The sequence below is a fragment of the Anopheles moucheti genome, chromosome 2 (assembly GCF_943734755.1).
Source record: "Anopheles moucheti chromosome 2, idAnoMoucSN_F20_07, whole genome shotgun sequence".
NCBI classification, from domain to species: domain Eukaryota; kingdom Metazoa; phylum Arthropoda; class Insecta; order Diptera; family Culicidae; genus Anopheles; species Anopheles moucheti.
The window spans coordinates 7,799,811-7,819,825 of NC_069140.1; the positions used below are offsets into that span (position 1 = coordinate 7,799,811).

Sequence of the window (20,015 nt, forward strand, 5' to 3'; positions counted from 1 at the left end):
GGCGGTCGCCGTGTTGGGGGCCCCAAACAATTTGTGCCGATTGTGCGATTTTTGGAAATTTTGCAGCAGATTTAATTTATAGCACAAAATCTAATTAAAGGTAAAAAATTGATTGAAAATATCTTTGGATATTAATTATACTTGGTTATACAAAACATTTGTTTCTATTTGAATGACCAAATCAGCTGGCCAACTGTGAAAACCACTATACCGTTGCCGCGCAAACAATTGTTTTCAGATTTCCGATAACTTTCCATCGACTGGTACGAAATTCCTTACAAAACCAGCTGTTTTCAGATTCCCGATACCAGGAAAGCATCCACGGAAGAGGTAGCACCTAGTACAGCAATTTTGGTCGAAAACCGCCGAAAGGTATGCAATTTTTAAACACTAACTTTCCCGTCAGTCGTGAAAAATTTCTTCGAAAACTACCAGTTTTCGAATGTATTCTACCAGGAGAGCATCCACGGAAGAGGTAGCTCCTGGTACTGCGCCGTAAGGTATGCAATGTTTATACACTAACTTTGCAATCAACTTGCAATGCAGTGCGCCGTAAGGTATGCAATGCTTATACACTAACTTTACAACCAACTTGCAATGCAAGTTTGGTGCATGCAAGAAACTTGCAAGATGGCGCCCAACTTCGTACTTGCATGCAATCTTGCATGCAAGTTTTCGCATGCAATTTCCTGCATGCAACTTGCATGCAAGTTTGCATACAAACTTGCATGCAAGTTTGCATACAAACTTGCATGCAAACTTGCATGCAAGAACTTGCATAGAAACTTGCATGCAATCGACGGCTAATTGACGGCTAATCGACGGCTATTCGACGACTAATCGACGGCTAATCGACGGCTAATTGACGACTAATTGACGGTTAATCGACGGCTAGTCGACGGCTTATTGACGGCTAATCGACGGCTTATTGACGGCTAATTGACGGCTAATCGACGGCTAATTGACGGCTAATCGATGGCTAATCGACGGCTAATCGACGGCTAATTGACGGCTAAACGACGGCTAATCGACGGCTAATTGACGGCTAATCGATGGCTAATCGACGGCTAATTGACAGCACTCAGGCACTCAGGCACTCATGAGTGCCGGTCACTCATGAGTGCCGGTCACTCAGTCACTCATGAGTGCCGGTCACTCATGAGTGCCGGTCACTCATGAGTGCCGGTCACTCATGAGTGCCGGTCACTCAGTCACTAATGAGTGCCTGAGTGGCTGAGGGTCACCTCTTGAAGTACATGCTCTCCTGGTATTGGAAATCTGAAAACAGCTGGTTTGAATGGAAAGTTAGTGTTTAAACATTGCATACCTTTAGGCGGGCAAAATTACCAGGTGCTACCTCTTTCCTGGATGCTCTCCTGGTACTATACATTCGAAAACTGGTGGTTTTCGTAGAAATTTTTCAGGAAAAACGGGAAAGTTAGTGTTTAAACATTGCATACCTTTAGGCGGTTTTCGAGCAAAATTACTGTACAAGGTGCTACCTCTTCCGTGGATGCTCTCCTGGTATCGGAAACCTGAAAACAGCTGGTTTTGTATGGAATTTCGTACCAGCCGACGGAAAGTTTGAGCGAAATGAAGGATGCTCTCCGTTTCATCCATCTTCCTTAAACTAGTGAACGCTCTCACGGGTTTGATAGTATGCAATGCAATAGTGATGGGCAAATTTATTCCACGCTGCAGATTATTTCACCTGCAGCGCAAATTTATTCCACCTCTTGAAAAAAATGCTCTTCTGGTATCGGTAATCTGAAAACAATTGTGTGCGCGGCAACGGTATAGTGGTTTTCACAGTTGACCAGCTGATTTGGTCATTGGACAAATTTGTCAGCATTTTGTCAACTCTCGTGGCCCTGCACCTAATGGATCAATGAATGCTATAAAACATGATCAATTGTTGAAAAAGTTCAATAAGTAGAAGCTCACCACAGAAATCAACCGTTAATTTTTGTTCATCGCCTAATACATCGACGTGAGCGAATGATCATGGAGGTAGACTTTCAACACAAAAACTTGACCTATTATTTTAGGTTTCAAATGCTAAACGTTGTGCAAATCTAACCGACTGTGCATAACAAAAATTATTATTATTATATAAAATTTGCGTTGTTTGTTTAATGGGATACACAATGTTAAACAATCTACTAAATAATAAATATACAAAAAAAAACAAAATTCACAGCTTAGTAACTCGCTCATTCTGTATTGCAAACGTATGATGGGTAACTACCCCTCACAATGCATCAGAGAATGAGCGATCTACCGCCAGGATATGCAATATGCGGCATATTCACGTGGAGTAATTTGATTGGATGAATTTTCCTCTGCATTCGGCTGCATCTGGGGATCATCCTCATTGATCCTGGCTGTCTTCCTTGGCGACGTATCTTAAACATACCATGAGTCCAACCGGCTTCACCCCGTGGAAACAGGATCGGGTACTGTAGTGGATGCATCATCTGGTTGGTCTCAAACAGTGGCCTTAAGGATCCTGTAACACGATGTTGCAAATTTGAAAGCTAAAGGAAATTAATATAAAATTTACATATACTTGTCAGTGTACCATCAACTCAAAATGAAGAGAAATACTACAACCTCTGCCTCAATGCAGTGAATATTTTTCATATGGCAACGTTGCCGCAACGTACGTTGGCAACGTACAAAAGTTGCACATGAAACACACTGTAATGTAATTGAACACCGAACACTCCACACTTTTCTGTTGTGATTGCGATCGTCTCAAGAGACACGCGAGCATGCGGCAGATCGCTTTCAGTATCAAGTTCAAGACGTGACTCATAATAATAAAAAAAAACATTTATCGTGTCCGCAGGGCGATGAAGGCGAACAGATTTGGGGAATCATAATTTTTCACTGGCCGTTTTTATTCTGTTTTATTTTCGTCGCTGTAGGGCATTGTTTACAGGGTACACCAAACGATTTTTTGTTGGTTGATGCGAATGTTGTGATTTTTTTCTCCACGCAGGCATAAATTCGTACTGTTGCATTTTGGTCTGAAATAACTCCTTTTTTCCCTCCTTCTTGAGCTGCAAAGTTGGGAAGCAAAGCTATCCAACCAATGCCGAGGAGGTCGGAAGGGGGTCTTCAAAAATTTGTTCCACAACGATGTTCCCGGTTCTTCCTTTTTTTGTTTTGGTTTTGCTTTTGGGGAGATGAATCCCTTTGGGGCATCCAATAACTCCATACTTTTTAGCAGACGGTCCGGGCCGGGCCGACAGCAAATGTGTGGGGCTGTGTATTCTATTTCTTATTTGTGTGTATGGTGCGTGTTATTGGGTGGAACTGGAATGCTTGTCTCGGTGAGCTTGGTTGGGGAGAATCATGCCACACCATGCTTTTGTTTTCGGGTTTGGGGTTCATTTTCATGCTTTGTCTGTTTTGTTTTCTGGCGTTGGGTTCCGAGAGCCCGACCGAACACGGGCTAATAGGCTCTTGTTTGCTGGAATGTTCTTCTGCTAGAATCCATCCCGTGCGCTGGAATGTGCGTCCGTCTCGACACGGTTTTGGAGGCGAAAAAAAAGGCAAAACTCTACGAGAAACCATCATTCGTTTGGCGGTGTAATAAGCCCAACGAGTGAGCCCGCTAGTCGGTTTGTTGATTCAACCATGACTGCGCTGCTGTCATCCTGGTGGGCCGAAAACTGGCCAAATCATGCTGAGCGTACTGGGTTGGGTGAGTCGCTTTTATTGACACTGTCACTTAGGAAGCGGATCAATCCTGCCCAGTGTATGCCCGATCCGAGCGGAGAAAGGTACGCGAGCCGGTGCTGGAATATTTGTTTGTGAAATCAATTTGAAGCTTTGGAAACAGGCACGCAACGGCCGTGCGTCCACCGGGCATGGGGTGGTGATCTGGTTCTACCTCTACTACCACCCAATTGGCCATCAAATTGTGTTACGCTTCTAACACGATACGAGGTTCTGCTGTTGTTTACGAGAAAACTTCCATTTTCAACCCCAAATAATCGGCCCATTCGTAACGGTGAAGAAAGGTTGATGATCCGATCGGTTGGTTGATCCGTTGCAGGCATTTTGGGCCATTGCTGCCAGGCCGGTTCCAGCACATCAAGGGGTTACTTGCAGCGCGGAGCTTGTGTGTGAGTTTAGCCTTTTTATGTCACGATCAGAACGGTGACATTGTTGCGCAATAAATTCGTGGTAAAAGGTAACGGGATCGGAATTGGAATGTGTTTGTTTTGTTTGCTTTCCTTGCTTTTTGCTGCTCTGCTTACAATCACGCCAAACAAAAGCATCCCAAGTCAAACGTGCGATGATAATGAAGTATGCAAAGCATAGCGGTTTGATAAAACATCCGTTAAAGTAATCGAAGATTTGTGAACGACCACGATGAAACTGTTGTTCTGCAATAGAGACGAAAAACATTTAACACATTTTACTTTTCAGAAACACGGTAAGCGTGATTCATTTTTCACACGGCATTGAAATGCTCTAAATAAATAGGCAAATATTGCAGTTGATATCGTAAAAACTGATGCGTATGCTACTAAAAAGCATGATGGCAAAGTATATGTCGACTATGTCGACTTCAGTTTACTTAGCTGCTTTTTCAAACGATTTGATATAGTGGCACTGACAGCGCCGCAGTAGCGACATCCTCAATTGCAAACAGTTTAAGTGATTTAGTGATAAAAATGAAACTAGTTATTGTTTTGAAAAAAATATGTTGAATAAATTAAGTATTTTATTTAATTTTCTGATACATAATCCTCTCAATATAATTGTTCTAGTGATTTGTTTGCTTTTGTAATGTTCAAAGGTTTTGTTTAGTATTCATATCACGTAAATGTCCTGTAATTTTTATTAGCATCCCGTATATACCTGGGAGATTTTTTTCTTCATTCCATCCATTCCTTTGGTATTTTCTTTTGTTTTTCTAAGTGATTTATTCCTTTGAAGTGCGACAAACAGCAAGAGAGATCCCTGCTTGTGCTCATATTATTTCTCTCCTTAAGTGTTTGTTAGAAAAGTTAGGAATACTTAGGTAATTAAGCATGGCATTATTCCGACAAATAACAAATAATTTATTTCACCAAGCATAATCATTATTCTAAAATTGCTCATATCTTATGTATCTTAAATTGCTCTTACGTTGTAACAAAAAGAAAAGGATCATAGATAAGCTGAACAAGCAATTAGAATAACCATTTCCTTCTATGGGCCGTTACACCACTCTTTTTACAAACGCGAAGGTCGAAGACCGTAGATCTTTTTAGCACAATACCATCAGAAATCTCTTCACGGACCATAGAGCCTCGTCGTGGACTGTGCTGTCCTGTGTTGCATTTTTCTTTCCGACAATGGAAGAAAACGCTTCTTAGTCCTCCCCCCACCCCCACCCCGCCATTTCTTCCAATGCTTTCACTGAAACGAATCTTCTCGGGGGTTGGCTTATTATGGATGTTTTCAATACCTTACGGGTACGGCACAGTTGAGGTGCCGTGTTTGCTGATAAACCTCCTCGGTAAACCACGGTCTGCAACAGTCCGCGTGACGTTCCAAGCTTGCGGTCGTAATGCTCAACTCTACAGAATGTTCTTTGTTGACCAGCCTGACGAGCTGCACGAACCTTCCAAAGCTGCCATACTTGATAGTTGGGTACGGAGATGGTGGATTTCTACCACCGCAGGCAAACATGCCCGGGTACTGCTCAAAGTGTGCAGTACCGTCAGCGTGCTGTACCGATTATGCTTATGCTGCCTTATTCCATTGCGTTGCATTTGTTTGTTTTGCTCGTCGCACTCGTCGCCTTTTGTCCTCCGCTGAAGATGCATATGCATACTCACACACACACAAGCCAGAATCCCCCCTTTGGCATTGGGCATTGTGCTGGAGATGCATTCCCACAGCAAAAGATTTCTTCTGCTACGCTCCCAGAAGTTCTAGCATCTTTTTTGTGTGGCGTGTTACTTGCTGACTTTTTACGTGAATGTCTCTACTATTTCATTGCCTTCCCTCACACACAGCCACAACCATTTCTCTTATCTTAGCCACTTTAAGGTTTTTCCGGTGCATCATCGCGGTAAGGATGGCATCAAAAGGCACTCTTTCACATCACGCCAAACACCTAACGAGATTATTGTTTTGGTACGTTTGGGGAGTTTTTATCGCTTTTTGGGCGGTCGGTTGGTTTAGAATGGTGACGCTTATGGTTGCGCTGGGATTTAAAAGCCATTGTCAGGTGAGGCTTTATAGCTGTGGTGTGATCTCATGTGGGTGGTTGAAGATTTAGTTGAAAAGTTAGTGCAGGATGCTTTAAACAGCCGATTTATCCAAACATTGATAATCTGAAAGATTGATCGACTCTTTGTTTGTATTCATATTTTGATGTTTTGCGTGAAGATAAACAAACACATTCGCCATACATTTTGCCGAAAATATTTATGGCAATCAATTCATCACCTCTTCAAGCACCATTTCTTGCTCCCAAACCTTAAAGACAAACTCTAACAGAACGAGCTGAACAGCAAGAAAGATGTGTGGTTCAGGGCATGAAACAAAACATTCACCAACACTCGCACTCCGCTGGCAAAGGGTTTTCAGTTTTGCGCGGTTTGAAAGCGCCCGAACGCGCACCTTAGCCGCGGAAGATGCGCCAGCGCTAGTGAGAAGTTGAACGCGACGGCGAGATGTGTCGGGTGGTGTTGACGAAAGGTGTCAGAAGGCGAAACTGCCTAAGGGAACGCACAAAGCAAAAAGGGATACGGTTGCGAAAGACCAACCTGTGTGTAAGACGAAAAGAAGCAAAGAAACAGAGAAGAATGAAAGGGAAGGAAATAAAACCCATCAGGGGAAAGAGTAAAAGGGAAGAAAAAACATCAGAAGAAAAGGTAAAGGCAAAAGAACGACATAGTAATTGAGAAGACGAGAAAGAAGTAAAGAAATACACTTTAAATGTGAAGAAACGAAAAAAAAAACGATTATACAAAGGAAAAGGCAAGAAGATAAACTGTACAAAACTGAGACTCTAATGCTCGCGAGCAGTAAGCTGGAGACGGTTGGGGGTGAGAAAAGAACGGTCTGGTCAAACGGCCGTTGTAAATTATACATCTTACATTACTGCCAGCGAAGAACCACCAAACCCGCGGTGGTGAATGAAGTGAACTGGAGGGAAAAGAAAGACAGAATGCAATAGGAAGAAGAAAACATCACACACTCACACACACACACATAGACAATTGTTGAAATAAAGAAAAGGAAAACCGTAGCGTCCAAGAAGAATGCACGGTTGGAGGAACCAGGATGCTGGGAAATGCCGAAGAAGAGCAAAGAACACCCATTGGCACAGGAGTGCAGGGTTCGCTGCCCTGTTTTCCCTGTTCCTTATTTTGTTGCTGTTGTTTCTGTTACACCGTGCAGACGCGCTGTGCGTGATTACGCGATCGTTCTCGATCGTCTTCGGATCAGGTGAGATAAAGCGGCGTCGAAGAGAAATGCAAAGAAAATGCTGCAAAAAAACGCAACACGAGAACAGCGCGTTCCTGGCCGGTTCCGAAGCAGGATGAATCTCGGTGTGGTGTGATAGGAAATAGTGTGTGCATGTGCGTGTGTGTGTGTGTGTGTGTATGTGTGTGTGCAGAACATCGTTCCTGCTCGTGGTGCAAGCTAACTTTACGCCACATTGCCAAGGTGTGCAAACGAGATGGTTGAGCGAAAGAAAGCAAAGCATAATGGAGAAAGAACGGCACGAGAAGATGCGCCAGTGGTAGAAGGTGCCTGTGGGCCCCTGTGTGTGTGTCCCGCGGTAAGGGGATGCACGGAGGGTGCGCCTGGTTTCCATCCCGGCGGACCATACCTGGCCCGATCGGACGCTCGCTGGAAATGCGTTAAGCGGGACTGTTCGAGCCTGGCTGCGGTCAATTGTGCAAGATCGTCCGAGAGAAGCGGGTCGCTTTCGTTCTAGTGCTCCGGTGCTGTTTTGCTGCTGCTGCGGACTTTGTGACAGAAAGCATTGGGTTGTATTGGCTGGTGGTGCTACTAGCAAACAGTGTTTGGCGTGCGGTTGGTTTTGGTTGTTTTTTTCGGTGTACCACAGCAGTAGAGAGAAAGAGTGTGCCGGGTGTAAACAGTCGCTTGTGTGAAACGGAACGAAAGCGGCAGCGTGCAAGATCTGTGATTCTATCGATCGAGTTCCCAAACCCGAACCCGAAGCATTCCAGTGCGATCATACGCAAATTCAAAACCTAAAACATGAAGTCCATCATTCTGTGTCTGGTGTTTGTGCTGGCGTACGCAGGAGGTAAGTTAGCCGGTAGTGATCCGCAATGCGACAAAAGACTGCAAGTGACGAACCTCAGAATATTGAATGGCTCGATCGAGCCGGGGGTGTCTCTTTAGAGAAAACAATGAAAGGGGCAAACAATGTTTGATGTAAGAAGAAAGTATCTTTTCTATTACGAGAACAGTTCCAACTGGTGGCTCTAAGAATAGCAACGGCAAATGAAGCATCCGTTACGAGCAGACACAAAGCTGATGGCAGAGGATGTTTCATTAGCGCACACAATGAGCTCCTCGCGATGCAGTTCTGAGGTTCTCTGATAGGTTTCTTCCATCGTTTCCATTAGCGCTGCAGCCATGTTACACCTTTTCGATGCGGAATGAGTTTTTCGATTGATGAACCACTTCATTCACATGCTCACTTCCGGCGTTGCAAATTGAAATGAAAAATGCTCAGAACTTCAAGATATTCCCACACACACTCAACACACCCGGCAAGAAACCCGGTGTGGCCCCGGACGTTGGTTTCCGTTTTCTGTCGGGGCGTTGGACAGAAAATCCACCCCGTGGCCGGCTGTCACTATTGCATCATTATTGCCATTAGAGTTGGTTATGAGATGGGTCTGTGGAGAGTTCGTTCGCGAACGTTCGCCAGGTATCGGAAATTAAATTTATTCTTTGCACTTAAAAACAGACGCAGATACGGCCACCGACCAAGTGACGTTCCGATGGGTGCGAAACAAAAGTCGTCACCCAGCCCAGAACAGTTGCGTACGGAATCACAAATGAGCGCTCCACATGAGCGCTTCCACATGGTGACATCAAGCGCTCAAGCAACGATGCACGGTGCAATTGTGAAATTGAAATAAAGACGTCCATCTCGTCATTTGTTTCGTGGATCGGGTTCCTGGGGGTTTTTCAAATTCCGCCGGTGTCTGTGCGTTTGACAGCTTTCGTTTGCTGGGCTATTTTTTGCGATTTTATGAAGCTCATTAATTCCTGCCGGTGCATGATGCGGCACGTAGCACGTAAATGGAACGCGTTGTCGTTCCGGGTGCGCCTGCGGTTGGAAGGAAATGAATTCTATGGAGAAACGTCCGTCAGTGTTCCCGACCGTGTTTTACACTGTCCAGCAGTAGAGAAAGAGAGAGAGAGCTTTTTATTTTGTTCTACGCTGCCTAGAGAAGAACTGTTGCAAAATTGTCGCAACCATATCTTGCAGTCAGACCAACGTTCTAACACGTGCAAGCATTCTAGCCTGAAGCGTTACAAAGAAAACCCTTGAATGAACAGTGCCTCAGTTTGAGAATTCTTCAATTTCATTCGGACCAAACATCCCTATGTTGGATCACCTAATACATCAGAGTTGTTTAGTTGTATTAATATTGTTGCCATAAAGGACATGAAGCAATTCCAATTGAATGATCGTATCAAGAGTTGATGGTGGAATCGATGGTAAGAATTTCTACCAGGCGGAGACGACCATTGTGCTGCCATACTTGCTTCAAGTTCCCTATTGTATACGTACAACAGCAGTCAAACCGACTTCGGAAGTCCTGTTAGTAGCGGTTCTTTCCCTACCCTTTTCCATCGAAATGCGCAGAATGGATAATGTCGTGTCCATCGTCGGGCTGGAAGAATGAAGCACAATCCGTACAAAAATGGCGTGTCCAGCGTGTTGGTATAATTTTCCTTTCTTCATTTTAAGTTACGACAGTTAATTCTTTTCTTTTCTTTGGTCGGTATTGTTCAATTGCGCGGAAGGCGATGGTTGAATGTTTGTGCCAGTGTGCGCGCTTGTCCAATTCCGTAAAACGGAACACAAAGTTAAACGCTGCTGCACATCGTGCCGAACGGTATCCACTCCGGTAGATGTATTAGATGGAAACAGAGAGAAGGAAAAGAATTTTACTACCCTGCCTAAAAAAGGCACCAGCGAAGGTAAGCCGAAACAGCGTTGACAGGAAGTTAGCAATTAAGTCGCAAAGTTTCGCTGATTAGATTTGTACCAGAAAAGAACTAATAAGGCGTTGGCATACCTTTCACGACGGAAGGCTAAAACAAATTGTATCTTCTATCTTCGTATCTTTTTCGCTTGTTTCTTTAAACGAATGAGAGATTGCAAAATGGCATGTGGCAGGAGGAAAACCAAATCTACTTCACCTCACAGCAGCATAAAGGTTTGGGTTGCGCTGCCCGCTCTGCAAAGTCCTTCAAAGTCGCACTGGCTGTTGATTTTTTGCTTTGGCTGGTGTTTGATTTTCGCTTTTTGTTTAATTTGGTCCCAACCGTAGTCGCAGTAACTGTTTATCGTTTGGAGCAAACAACAACAAACATTCACGTTAATGGGAGATCTTCTTCTATAGGTTCCGATAAGGAAGGAAAAGGTTCACATTTTGCAGCCATTTTATGGATGTGTTTATCGAGCTCGAATCCCTTCTGCAAGTGGCCATTTCATTCCGTTACGGCCCATGGACAATCTGTTACCGGATCGGTGAGATAGATCCAAGCAAGCTCGGGAGATGGGAAAAATTCGGCCGTCTTATCGGCTTTTCTCGATCGTGCCCAACAGCATGCGGCCCAAAAGAAAAGCAAATGTTGGCTGATTTCAAATAGTTTAATAGTTTCCTGTTTGGTCCACTCGGTCGGCACGGTCATTCGGAATCTCACGCAACCTTATTTGATTTGATCTTTCCCGCTCCCAAATGAGGGAAGAACCGTTCAGTTGACCGATTGAACCGGGGTTCGATTTTCCGGTTTTCCCTCGGCGCGAATTGGCACGGCGGGATCGAACCCGTCGGCAGACGGGTGGTAATGGAATCGTAAATCGCATTCCGGTTTCTGGTGGAAGATCATCATTTGCATACGGGGAACAACGTTTATGACATTTACGCATTCGCCGCATTGAGTGTCCGTTAGATGGAGCTTGAAGAAAGCATAAAATTCTCTAAAAGGAATTGGCGATGAGAACGCGACAGCAAGAAAACGATAAGAATGTTGAGTGGTGCGGCAATAAAAGCTCCATGGCATTCATAAAGATGAGCACCGATGCGTTCGGGTGCCTGCTCGCTAATCGAGTTGCAATTTTGTGTCCCCCCCTTTGCAATTCCCGTTACCACCACGCTGGATTCTGCTCGGATTGGAAAAATGCGGGACTTAAACCATTACCGTTAGGTGAAAAATGGCACCAGCAACCTGTGGAGCTGGAGTGAACTTTCTTTAGTGGCGCTCATTGGCATATTTATGTTCCATTTCGGGGCCCCTGCAAACGATTCGATAAATTTATGCGGGTAGTTTCGGGTTCCGCTGTGCCCGGAGTGCGCAGAACAGATCACAAGAACGCAAAAAAGCACTTTTTGATCGGTTGTTCTCTTTTACTTTACTTTCAACTCGTTGAATACTGGGTTGTGATAAGAAGCAGAGACAAAAACACACACGATCGTGCGGGATCAATTTATGAGCGCTTCGGAATGACAGCTGAACCGCGGTGGTGAACGTAACCTGTCGAGGTATTTGGGTTATTGTTTCGTTTGTTTCATGAATTTGCACCCCGGACCAGCATCGGTGGTACGCTTTCTGTGCAGACATTCATTCAGAAGTAGTGGGCTTCATTAGCTATTCTGACCGGCAACAGTTGAGTCAATAAAACGCAACTGCTGCCCGGGTGATTACCATCAGCCCAACGGGGAGCTGTTGGTTGCTGTTCGCTTGGTTGCGAGCGAAGTTCTGGAAAATGAGACATAAAAACCACACTGGTTAACTCAGTTCGTGGACGAAAAAATATATTATTAACCTAAATATAGTCATAAAATACTCTTCCACTGTTGATAATATACAGTACGAAAGCAGTATTGAAGTTTCTGATATTCTTAAACAGAAACAATAACTGTTTTCTGACTGTTTCGCCTTCAAGCTAGGTGTTAAACGTGGCAAAAGCTTTAGATATTCTGCAATATTTTTGTTGGAAGCTTTTGTTTAAAGTGTTACTAACTTGTGCTTTATTTCTGCCTGTTTAAATACCTACCAAGTCATACAATTCGTTAAAAAATCTAGTTTAAAAGTGTTAAAGTTCTAATGCGTCTTACTTCCCTTCTTTACGAGAAAACAAAAAACGTTCGGGAATTCATAGAAGCTCCAAAATCCCTCTGAGTATCTCCAGGTTGGGTTAATCCATTTGGGATTTTACTTTGATTTTCCGTGAATATAGTAGTGGTGCGTTCATCAGGGATTAGTTGTTTTTTGTTAAACGTTTTAACAACTCTCGCATCCTACATCTGAACCGATTTAAAGAGAAGAGGAGCTGAAAAAATTGAAACAAAAGTTACTCATTTCTTCACCCGTAAGATATGGATATCATCGTCGACATCTTCTCGGCAATTTTAAGGACACCAAATTCTCTAGCTGCACATTTTCAAGTGTATGATAATATTGGGAATGAATAGAACGAAAAAAAAACAACCCCACCTTCAACAATGAGCAGGGCGTCAATAGCACGCGACAAAAGAAAAAGAACCCGTAGATAAACGTTCATAAACACAAGTAGGCGTTAAATAAACGCTGATTCGACACGGACAGCTAGCAGCGATGTCTACGCAGTGACAGGAAACCGGAAATGATCGTTTTTATTATAATGCGTCTTCTTCCGCTACGCCCATGATGCCCATGTGTCACGAACCCTGCCGTTTTATCCGGCTATGGGTACGATCTCCCGGCACCGGGCTGCGTTTCCATAATTCATAAACCTTCAGCAGGGTGTGTGTGATTCGGTTTTAGCTTTAAGCCACTCGGAAACGATGAACTCTGCGCCGCGAGTGTGGAGCGTGGGCGACACGATTGTACCGGAGGGGCCGGAATTTTGGGGGAGTTGAAACCGAAAATGGCGTGGAAGTGAACGAACGGACCAGCGGAAGTGATGATGTTCGCACGCGTCTGGCCCGCCCTTGATGGATCGCTCGGTGGCCACCGGCACGGATCGGTGGGATGTTCTCGTTTTTTTTTGTCTTATTCGCATCTCACGGAGGAAATTCGATTACACCGGTGCCCGTGTGGTACGGTCCATGACCCAAGCGGTTTAGTGATATGGCGTGTAAAAAAGGGAGAAAATTGAATTTGTTCCTAACATAAAATCGCATCTTTTCGCTGTCCTCGCGCGCACTGAATCAGTTTACAATCATGCGCAATCTTTTTACAAAATTGTTTCATCGTGTTGCTGTTTTTCTTAGAGAATGTTCGATTATGGCTTCAAAGGCCACAACGTAACACAATTTGTGTAGCTGACTGTAACTGTTTGGGGTTGGTGTTTTGTTGTTTTGTTGTTGTGTGACACAAATTGAGCAAGAAATGAATCATAAACCAAAATATGTTATATGCTCGCTCACATTGTGACGAAAAATAGGAAGCTATAGGTTTAAAGGTTTTTCATCCAAACGAAAACTATCAAAACCGCTGGAAAGGTGCAAATAAGCAAATCGAGTGGAAAATTTAATGATTGAACGCTGTTTGCAGTGCAGGACATAAATCTAACCGTTCCATTATTCGATACCGGTATAAAACACCACCACATGTGTCTCGACTTCGACTTGTTCCTATGTTGATTCATGTCGTCTTGACTGTATTGCAACATAAAAAGCGCATTTTCGGAAATTTTATTTTCATTTCCACTTACCGAAAATATGCTGGCAACACGATCTTCCTCCTATGCGTCATTTCGTTCACCCGCTTTATACTTTTTCAGCCATATTCTGAACCACCATTACAGAGCGCTGAATGGACAAAGCACTTGAAAAAATGTTATTATCATCGTCATTTTTTTCCAGATTGGAAGAAATGAGCTGGGGAGCCCTCAGATTGCCCAAAGTACCGGAAAAATGTACGAAGGTAGAACGGAAATGGTCCGAATTTGAAAAAGTGTTTCGTTCGAAAGAGCTGCCGTAGAATTACCCTTATTCCGCCTAAAGTTATGCAATGCGCAGAACGCGTGGATTGCTAGACCGGCATCTAATTACCATTTTCCGGTTTTTGGTGTTCATCACTGAATCATTGGAAAAGTGTAAAGTGTAAGGCAATAATCACAAGAACTTGAAGGACATGTTAAAAAAGGAGTTACATTTTATGCTCGTAAACCATTTTGTTTTGGGTATGAACTAGACAAGAAGAGTTTTTACACGTAGCAACTATACCGTGTCGGATCCGTAGCTGCCCTACAGAGAAGGTTTAGAAATATTACACTAATTAATTTTTAAAGTGTCCGCGGGATGGCGCAAACTCTACAACTGGCACTGAGTTAAGGAGGGTTATAGAAAAGATTTTTCCTTGCGTATCTCTTTCGAGGATATGATACGCACTGTGTACTTTTCTTCCCGGCGTTTGCCTGTAGTGCTTTCCCTTCTAGGAATGTGTGGGCGATGAAGCTGATGTGCCTGAAAGCGAGCAGTTGTTAATGCAATTGTTATTGTTCCGCTCCTTCCCGCAACCTTAAAGCGAGTTATCACCGCTTGGCTGTGGCTGTGAATGAAGAAAATGCACAACAACGGGTAACGCATTTCCTCGAAATCACGAAATTTCATGCGCGGCGGGGCATTCTGTGGCGTGGGTAGGTTGCTTCAAGAAGGTAGAGTCAATTTTCCGATGATGGTTTACCAGATTTATGCAAAACGATGATGAGAATTGCTAGGTGAGGCAAAATAAAACGGATTTCCCTGCCTAACGAGCGCTGGTTGAGAAAAAAAACAAACAAGCAAACGGAGTGCGTGGTAAGGAATCAATTCTCGAGATAATTCCCTCCTATTTCGCCCAGTGACAGATGTTTGATGTTTTACGGGAAAACGTTTTCTTTTCGGGTATCTGGGCAGGGGTTTTTGGTAGGGCAGGAGATGCTGGTGATGGCGCTGCCTCCTCATGAAATTGATATTTTTCTTTACTGCTGCATATTGCTTCAGTCAGCTGGGACGGAACTGTTTTGCTGTTGGTCGAGGTCTGTCGTCCTGGGTGACATAGTACGCAATCAATATTATCCCATCGCAACCTTGAGCGCTTTTTGCGCGCTTGACAGATGAAACGATACGCAGGGAATTGATCCTAGAAGCCGTTTATGGACAGAAGCAGACAGAAAAGCAAATACTACTGATCACTTTTCAAAACGATTTTATTTTCAACGGGGGAAATACTGCATAAACAACAACGCAGGGTACATTTACCGCAAGCTGTCAATATTATTACTAGCTTCGATCGAATGGGTAGCGCTTGTGGGAGCGCATTAGCATCTGGGGAGAAGATGATTAAAGTCGTTTGGTTAAGCTTTTGATAATGCGAAAGCTAGTGGAATGTGGCGCAAGATTGTCTCATATGGGAAGGTGTTGCTGTCACTCGTTCAAAGGCAACATTCTGTGAGGAAATTGGATTTTGGACGGCAATGAGCGATAGTTGGTGTTTCGTTGTTAATTCTAACACGAGTCAAACAATCTGTGGTGTAATATCTTGCGGAAAACCATCAGCAGCCGCCGTGCTGCTGGGAGCTTCCGTAGTAAAATAATCCCATTGGACACGGACAGCTGCACAATATGGAGCAATTTAATAGGGAGCGACAGTTCGGTGGTCGCAGCGCTGGATCTGGGAGATGGAAGAGCCAATAAAGCGCCCGGGATGATACGGGATGCGTCCGAGTTCGCGGGATAAACGTCACTTCCGTTTGAATTAGCGCGAACAAAGAGTTTCATCTGTGGGGCGAGATTTCGTAGGTCAGGTTTATCTGTTGATGCAAGATTGTACCGAAGGCACTATAGAAACGAGTGCCAGACTTCGCGGCCGTACGGCGAACGTCGTATCAGTTGATTAAACCCGTTTATCGTTTGCGTACCCTAAACAGGTCAGCGAATCACCACCATCCAGCTGGACGGTGTGCAGTACTTTATCAGCCGGATGAACCCATACTCGCCGGAATTGAACTACTTCCTCGCCTACCAGTACTGCCGCTCGCTGGGACTGCAGCTGGCCTCGTTCGAGACAAAGGAAAAGGTAGAATCGATGACCGAGTACCTGCAGAATGCCGGCTACGGCAAGTACAACTTCTGGACGTCCGGCAACCGGCTCGGTACGGGTATGTTCCTGTGGATGAGCACCGGTCTGCCGTTCAACGCCACGTTCGACTACTTCGAGAAGTCACCGGAAACGGTCGGTTTGGATCCGCTAGACAACAACAGCAACACCTCCCCTCAACGTACTGCCCGCGATAGGTAAGTATCTGCATCTGCCACCTGCCATCTGGCGAGCGGTGCGAGCGCGACAGTCCATACGACTAACCTGCACGTTTCTTCCATCTTCAGCAGCAGCGGACTGCAGAAGGGATGCGTGCACCTGAAGGCACCGAGCCTACGGTGGGCCCCGGAAGACTGTTCGGCCGTGAAAGATTTCATCTGCGAGCAAACGCGATGCTACTACTACAACTACGGTAGCATTCCGGTTTCGTCCGCGCAGGGGTAAATATTGTCTTACCCACACGAGAACTGAGGGGGACACAAACCTACACACACACACACATACACACACACGCATACACAAAGAGCCAAGATTCTTTCCCGTCCCTGTCCATGGAGTATCCTTACCTCAAGACGGTTCCCGTTCGACAGAACGAAACTGACACGAAACTGATCCCTTCCCACAAAGAAGCTCCACAAGCGTATCAACACTGAAACGCACACGGAAACGAAAACGAAACGCGACACAAAAAAAAACATCAACAAAAGTACCGCAAGTAAACACAGTCAGTCGTACGCACGCTGCAACGGACGGAAAACGGGCGAAATGAACAAACGAAGGATGGAAGTTTTGGAGAACAAACGGTGAAGCAAAACAAGCTCCAATCAAAGTACATGTAGGCATCAATTTGTTAAAACAACACCGCGCGCCGAATAAACCACAGTTCGGGTGGCGCCCTCTGCTGGAATTTGTTCGCGTTATGTTGCCCATCGTTTGCAAAAAAAAAAAAACCGGAAATAACGCGGCTCCCACCACAGAAATGCACAAAGATTATGCAAAATTCGCGCTTCGGTCCGGTGACCGTACGAAAGCGAGGGGTGTAGAAACTCACCTGCAGGCCCATATTCATATGAGGGTTTGTTTCGCTTACATTATTGTCCCGCGTTGCGAGTTGTGCGCCATTTTAAGCACTTCGAAAAACGAAAACACTTCAATCGTAAATCGATGCTACCGTGCGGTATTACGTCGTAGGTGAGCTAACGTCCTTTCCACCATCTTAATGTTAAGTGCTACCACTCTATCGCTTTGTTCTACGCTTTTCCAAAACACTAATAAACTTTCCAAATTCTGAGCTGGCTCATTTCTTCCTGTTCGAAACCTGTCAACTTGCTCACTAATGCCACACTACCGAATGATGCTGACGTCTTGCTCTGTCATACGAGCTTATACCCGTTGTAGGGAAACATATTGTACTAAATGATCGCTTTATACGACGGTCAGCACCGTTTCGCAACACGTAGAGCAAACTACGGCACATCTGCAAACTTTGCACCGCAAAAAAAAAAAACCTTTACACAAGATCCAGCACACTGTCGTAGTTTAGTAGAGCCTCACCCTTGCTTCCTACTATGTCTCTCTACATTAAATTCTTCATTAACATTTGGCTGGTGGTTTGGAGTTAGGTCATTTAACGTAAAGAGCAATAAGAGAAAGAGTTTTTTTTTAAAGTTGCTTCACGATTCTCTAAAAACATACAATCCACAAAACACGTCGTCCTTTCGGCATCGTTGGAGAGCACACCATTCTTAGCCGTAGTGTACCTTGAAGATATACATTTTACAGAACATTTGCGCATTTGAGTTCGAGGATTAATACAATGGTTTGGAGTTGCGTTAGGTTGCGTCTCGCTGTAGTATCAGTTAATGCTTCCCGTATCAGTAGTGCTCACCTCAACATCCTGTACCATAACTTTCTAATGTAATATATACCCGCTACTGTGTACTAATGGGTTTTTGGTATGCTCTACAGCCGTCCAATTCAAACGTCAACCAGTAGTGCGTTCTACACCACGCTTGCTGCCACAACGACAACAACGACTACCCCCACCACGACGGAACCCTCAACCACTGCTGCTGAAGCGCGCCAGTTTGTGTCCTTCTCCACCGTGTCGACGGTTGTGCCGCAGCTGAATGCTGAGCATACCTCACCATTAGCCTCGCTGCTGAACGGTGACATCTTGGAGCAGGATCGTACCGCACGGCCGTCGGCTTCACAGCATGCAAACACAGCCGAGGAGGAACACGATGAAGAACTGGAGCTTGACCATGATCAGGAAGAGGACGAGCAGCAGTTGCACGGGGACGAACTGGAAGAGGAAGATGATGAGGCGAACGTGGTCGGACGGAGCAGTCAGAGTGTGAATGCAGTAGCCGAGGATGAAGAGGACGACGAGCACGAGCAGGAGGAGCATGAGCACGACGAAACCGATGACGAGGACGAACAAGCGGCCGAGTTGCATCATCAGCAAGCCCTTGCCGCCGGTCAGAATACGGATGCAGTCGTTTCCACCCTGCCCGAGGACATACCGGTCGAGCAAAAGCTGAAGCAAATCACCAAGGAGATCGAACAGCTTTCCGGTGGTGCGGGTGATCGCGAGCTACGTTTGGACAGCCGTCAGAGCTTCCTGTCGCTGTCCGATCTGATCAAGAATATTCGTCCAGCAGAAAAGGTGGTACCGCAGATCGACTCGTCCTACGCAAACACGATGCGCGTCCTTGGCGAACCACTCAGTCATGGTCAGAAAAGATAAGCGTCAATTGCGATATTGGCGTGACGTTGGAAGAGGACGATACGAGGAGAGACTTTTAAGCGTTACTTTTTAACAGTTTTAGAGAGGAAAAAAACCACACATGTCGCATTTAAACCATGCATACCACCGTCCATCCATCCATCTTTGATTGTAGTGTTTCGCTGGTTTCGGTTAGTTTAGGTGCTTCGTTTAGGTTCTGCAGGATCGTTTTAACATTGTTGCAATGTACGGTTCTCTCTGAGGACAACAACCCAATCGGTATCAATATTGGAAGGAACTTGAATTTTTGGAACATTGGGACATCGCTTCTCGAGAGAACTTCCGTTCGCTAATGTTTGCACTGGGAACTCGGGGACTATATAATGTCATCTCTGCCCATTCACCCACAACACATTCCCTTATCATCATCACCATCATCGTCCATCCTCACTCGCATACGACTACCCGTCAGAAATCGTTTAGCGGCAAGAACATTTCGGTAATGCTGCTGATCTCCCCCTAAAGGCTTGCGGATGATTTTGCACACATTTTAAAATGAGCTTTTGATTAACTTTACCGATGGTCGTCAGTGTGGGACGGAAGTATGGACCACCGAGAACTAATTAAAATGTCGTTTGCACTTCCCATCCTTGGTGGATGTCGGTCGGAGACAAACTGCACCGAAATAGTTCCCAATCCCACCCCGAAATGATTATTTCCTCCACAAATCCTCCACCAAACATACAAGTGACGGAGTAAGGTTAAGCATTAAACAAGTAACAGAATACGAACGGTAGAGTAAGTGTACTAGAATTCTTGTGATTTAAACTGAACACGAAGGAGAGAGATCATTGTAAGACAAACCAGAAGTGACAGGAAATGTAGCCGTCCAGACCCGGGCATACGTTTTCACGGACAGATACACTGGAATGCACTGAACGGGGATGAAAGAGTATGAGAATGAATAAACGATAAGATT

At 44.8% G+C, this 20,015-nt stretch overlaps 1 protein-coding gene across 3 annotated transcripts; it reads left to right on the top strand.

The window, feature by feature from the left end:
• Positions 1-8,144: 8,144 nt before the first annotated feature.
• On the top strand, positions 8,145-19,965 carry LOC128310851 (C-type lectin 37Da). Of its 3 annotated transcripts, XM_053047584.1 has the most exons (4): positions 8,145-8,296; positions 16,139-16,505; positions 16,596-16,748; positions 18,277-19,965. In XM_053047584.1, the coding sequence occupies exons 1-4, from the start codon at positions 8,248-8,250 to the stop codon at positions 19,055-19,057; spliced, it is 1,350 nt and encodes a 449-aa protein (XP_052903544.1). In that variant the 5' UTR covers positions 8,145-8,247; the 3' UTR covers positions 19,058-19,965. The 3 variants fall into 3 exon arrangements, with proteins under 3 accessions (XP_052903544.1, XP_052903545.1, XP_052903546.1); XM_053047585.1 differs by lacking the exon at positions 18,277-19,965 and having other exon boundaries at positions 16,596-16,752; XM_053047586.1 differs by lacking the exon at positions 18,277-19,965 and having other exon boundaries at positions 16,599-16,752.
• Positions 19,966-20,015: the final 50 nt, after the last annotated feature.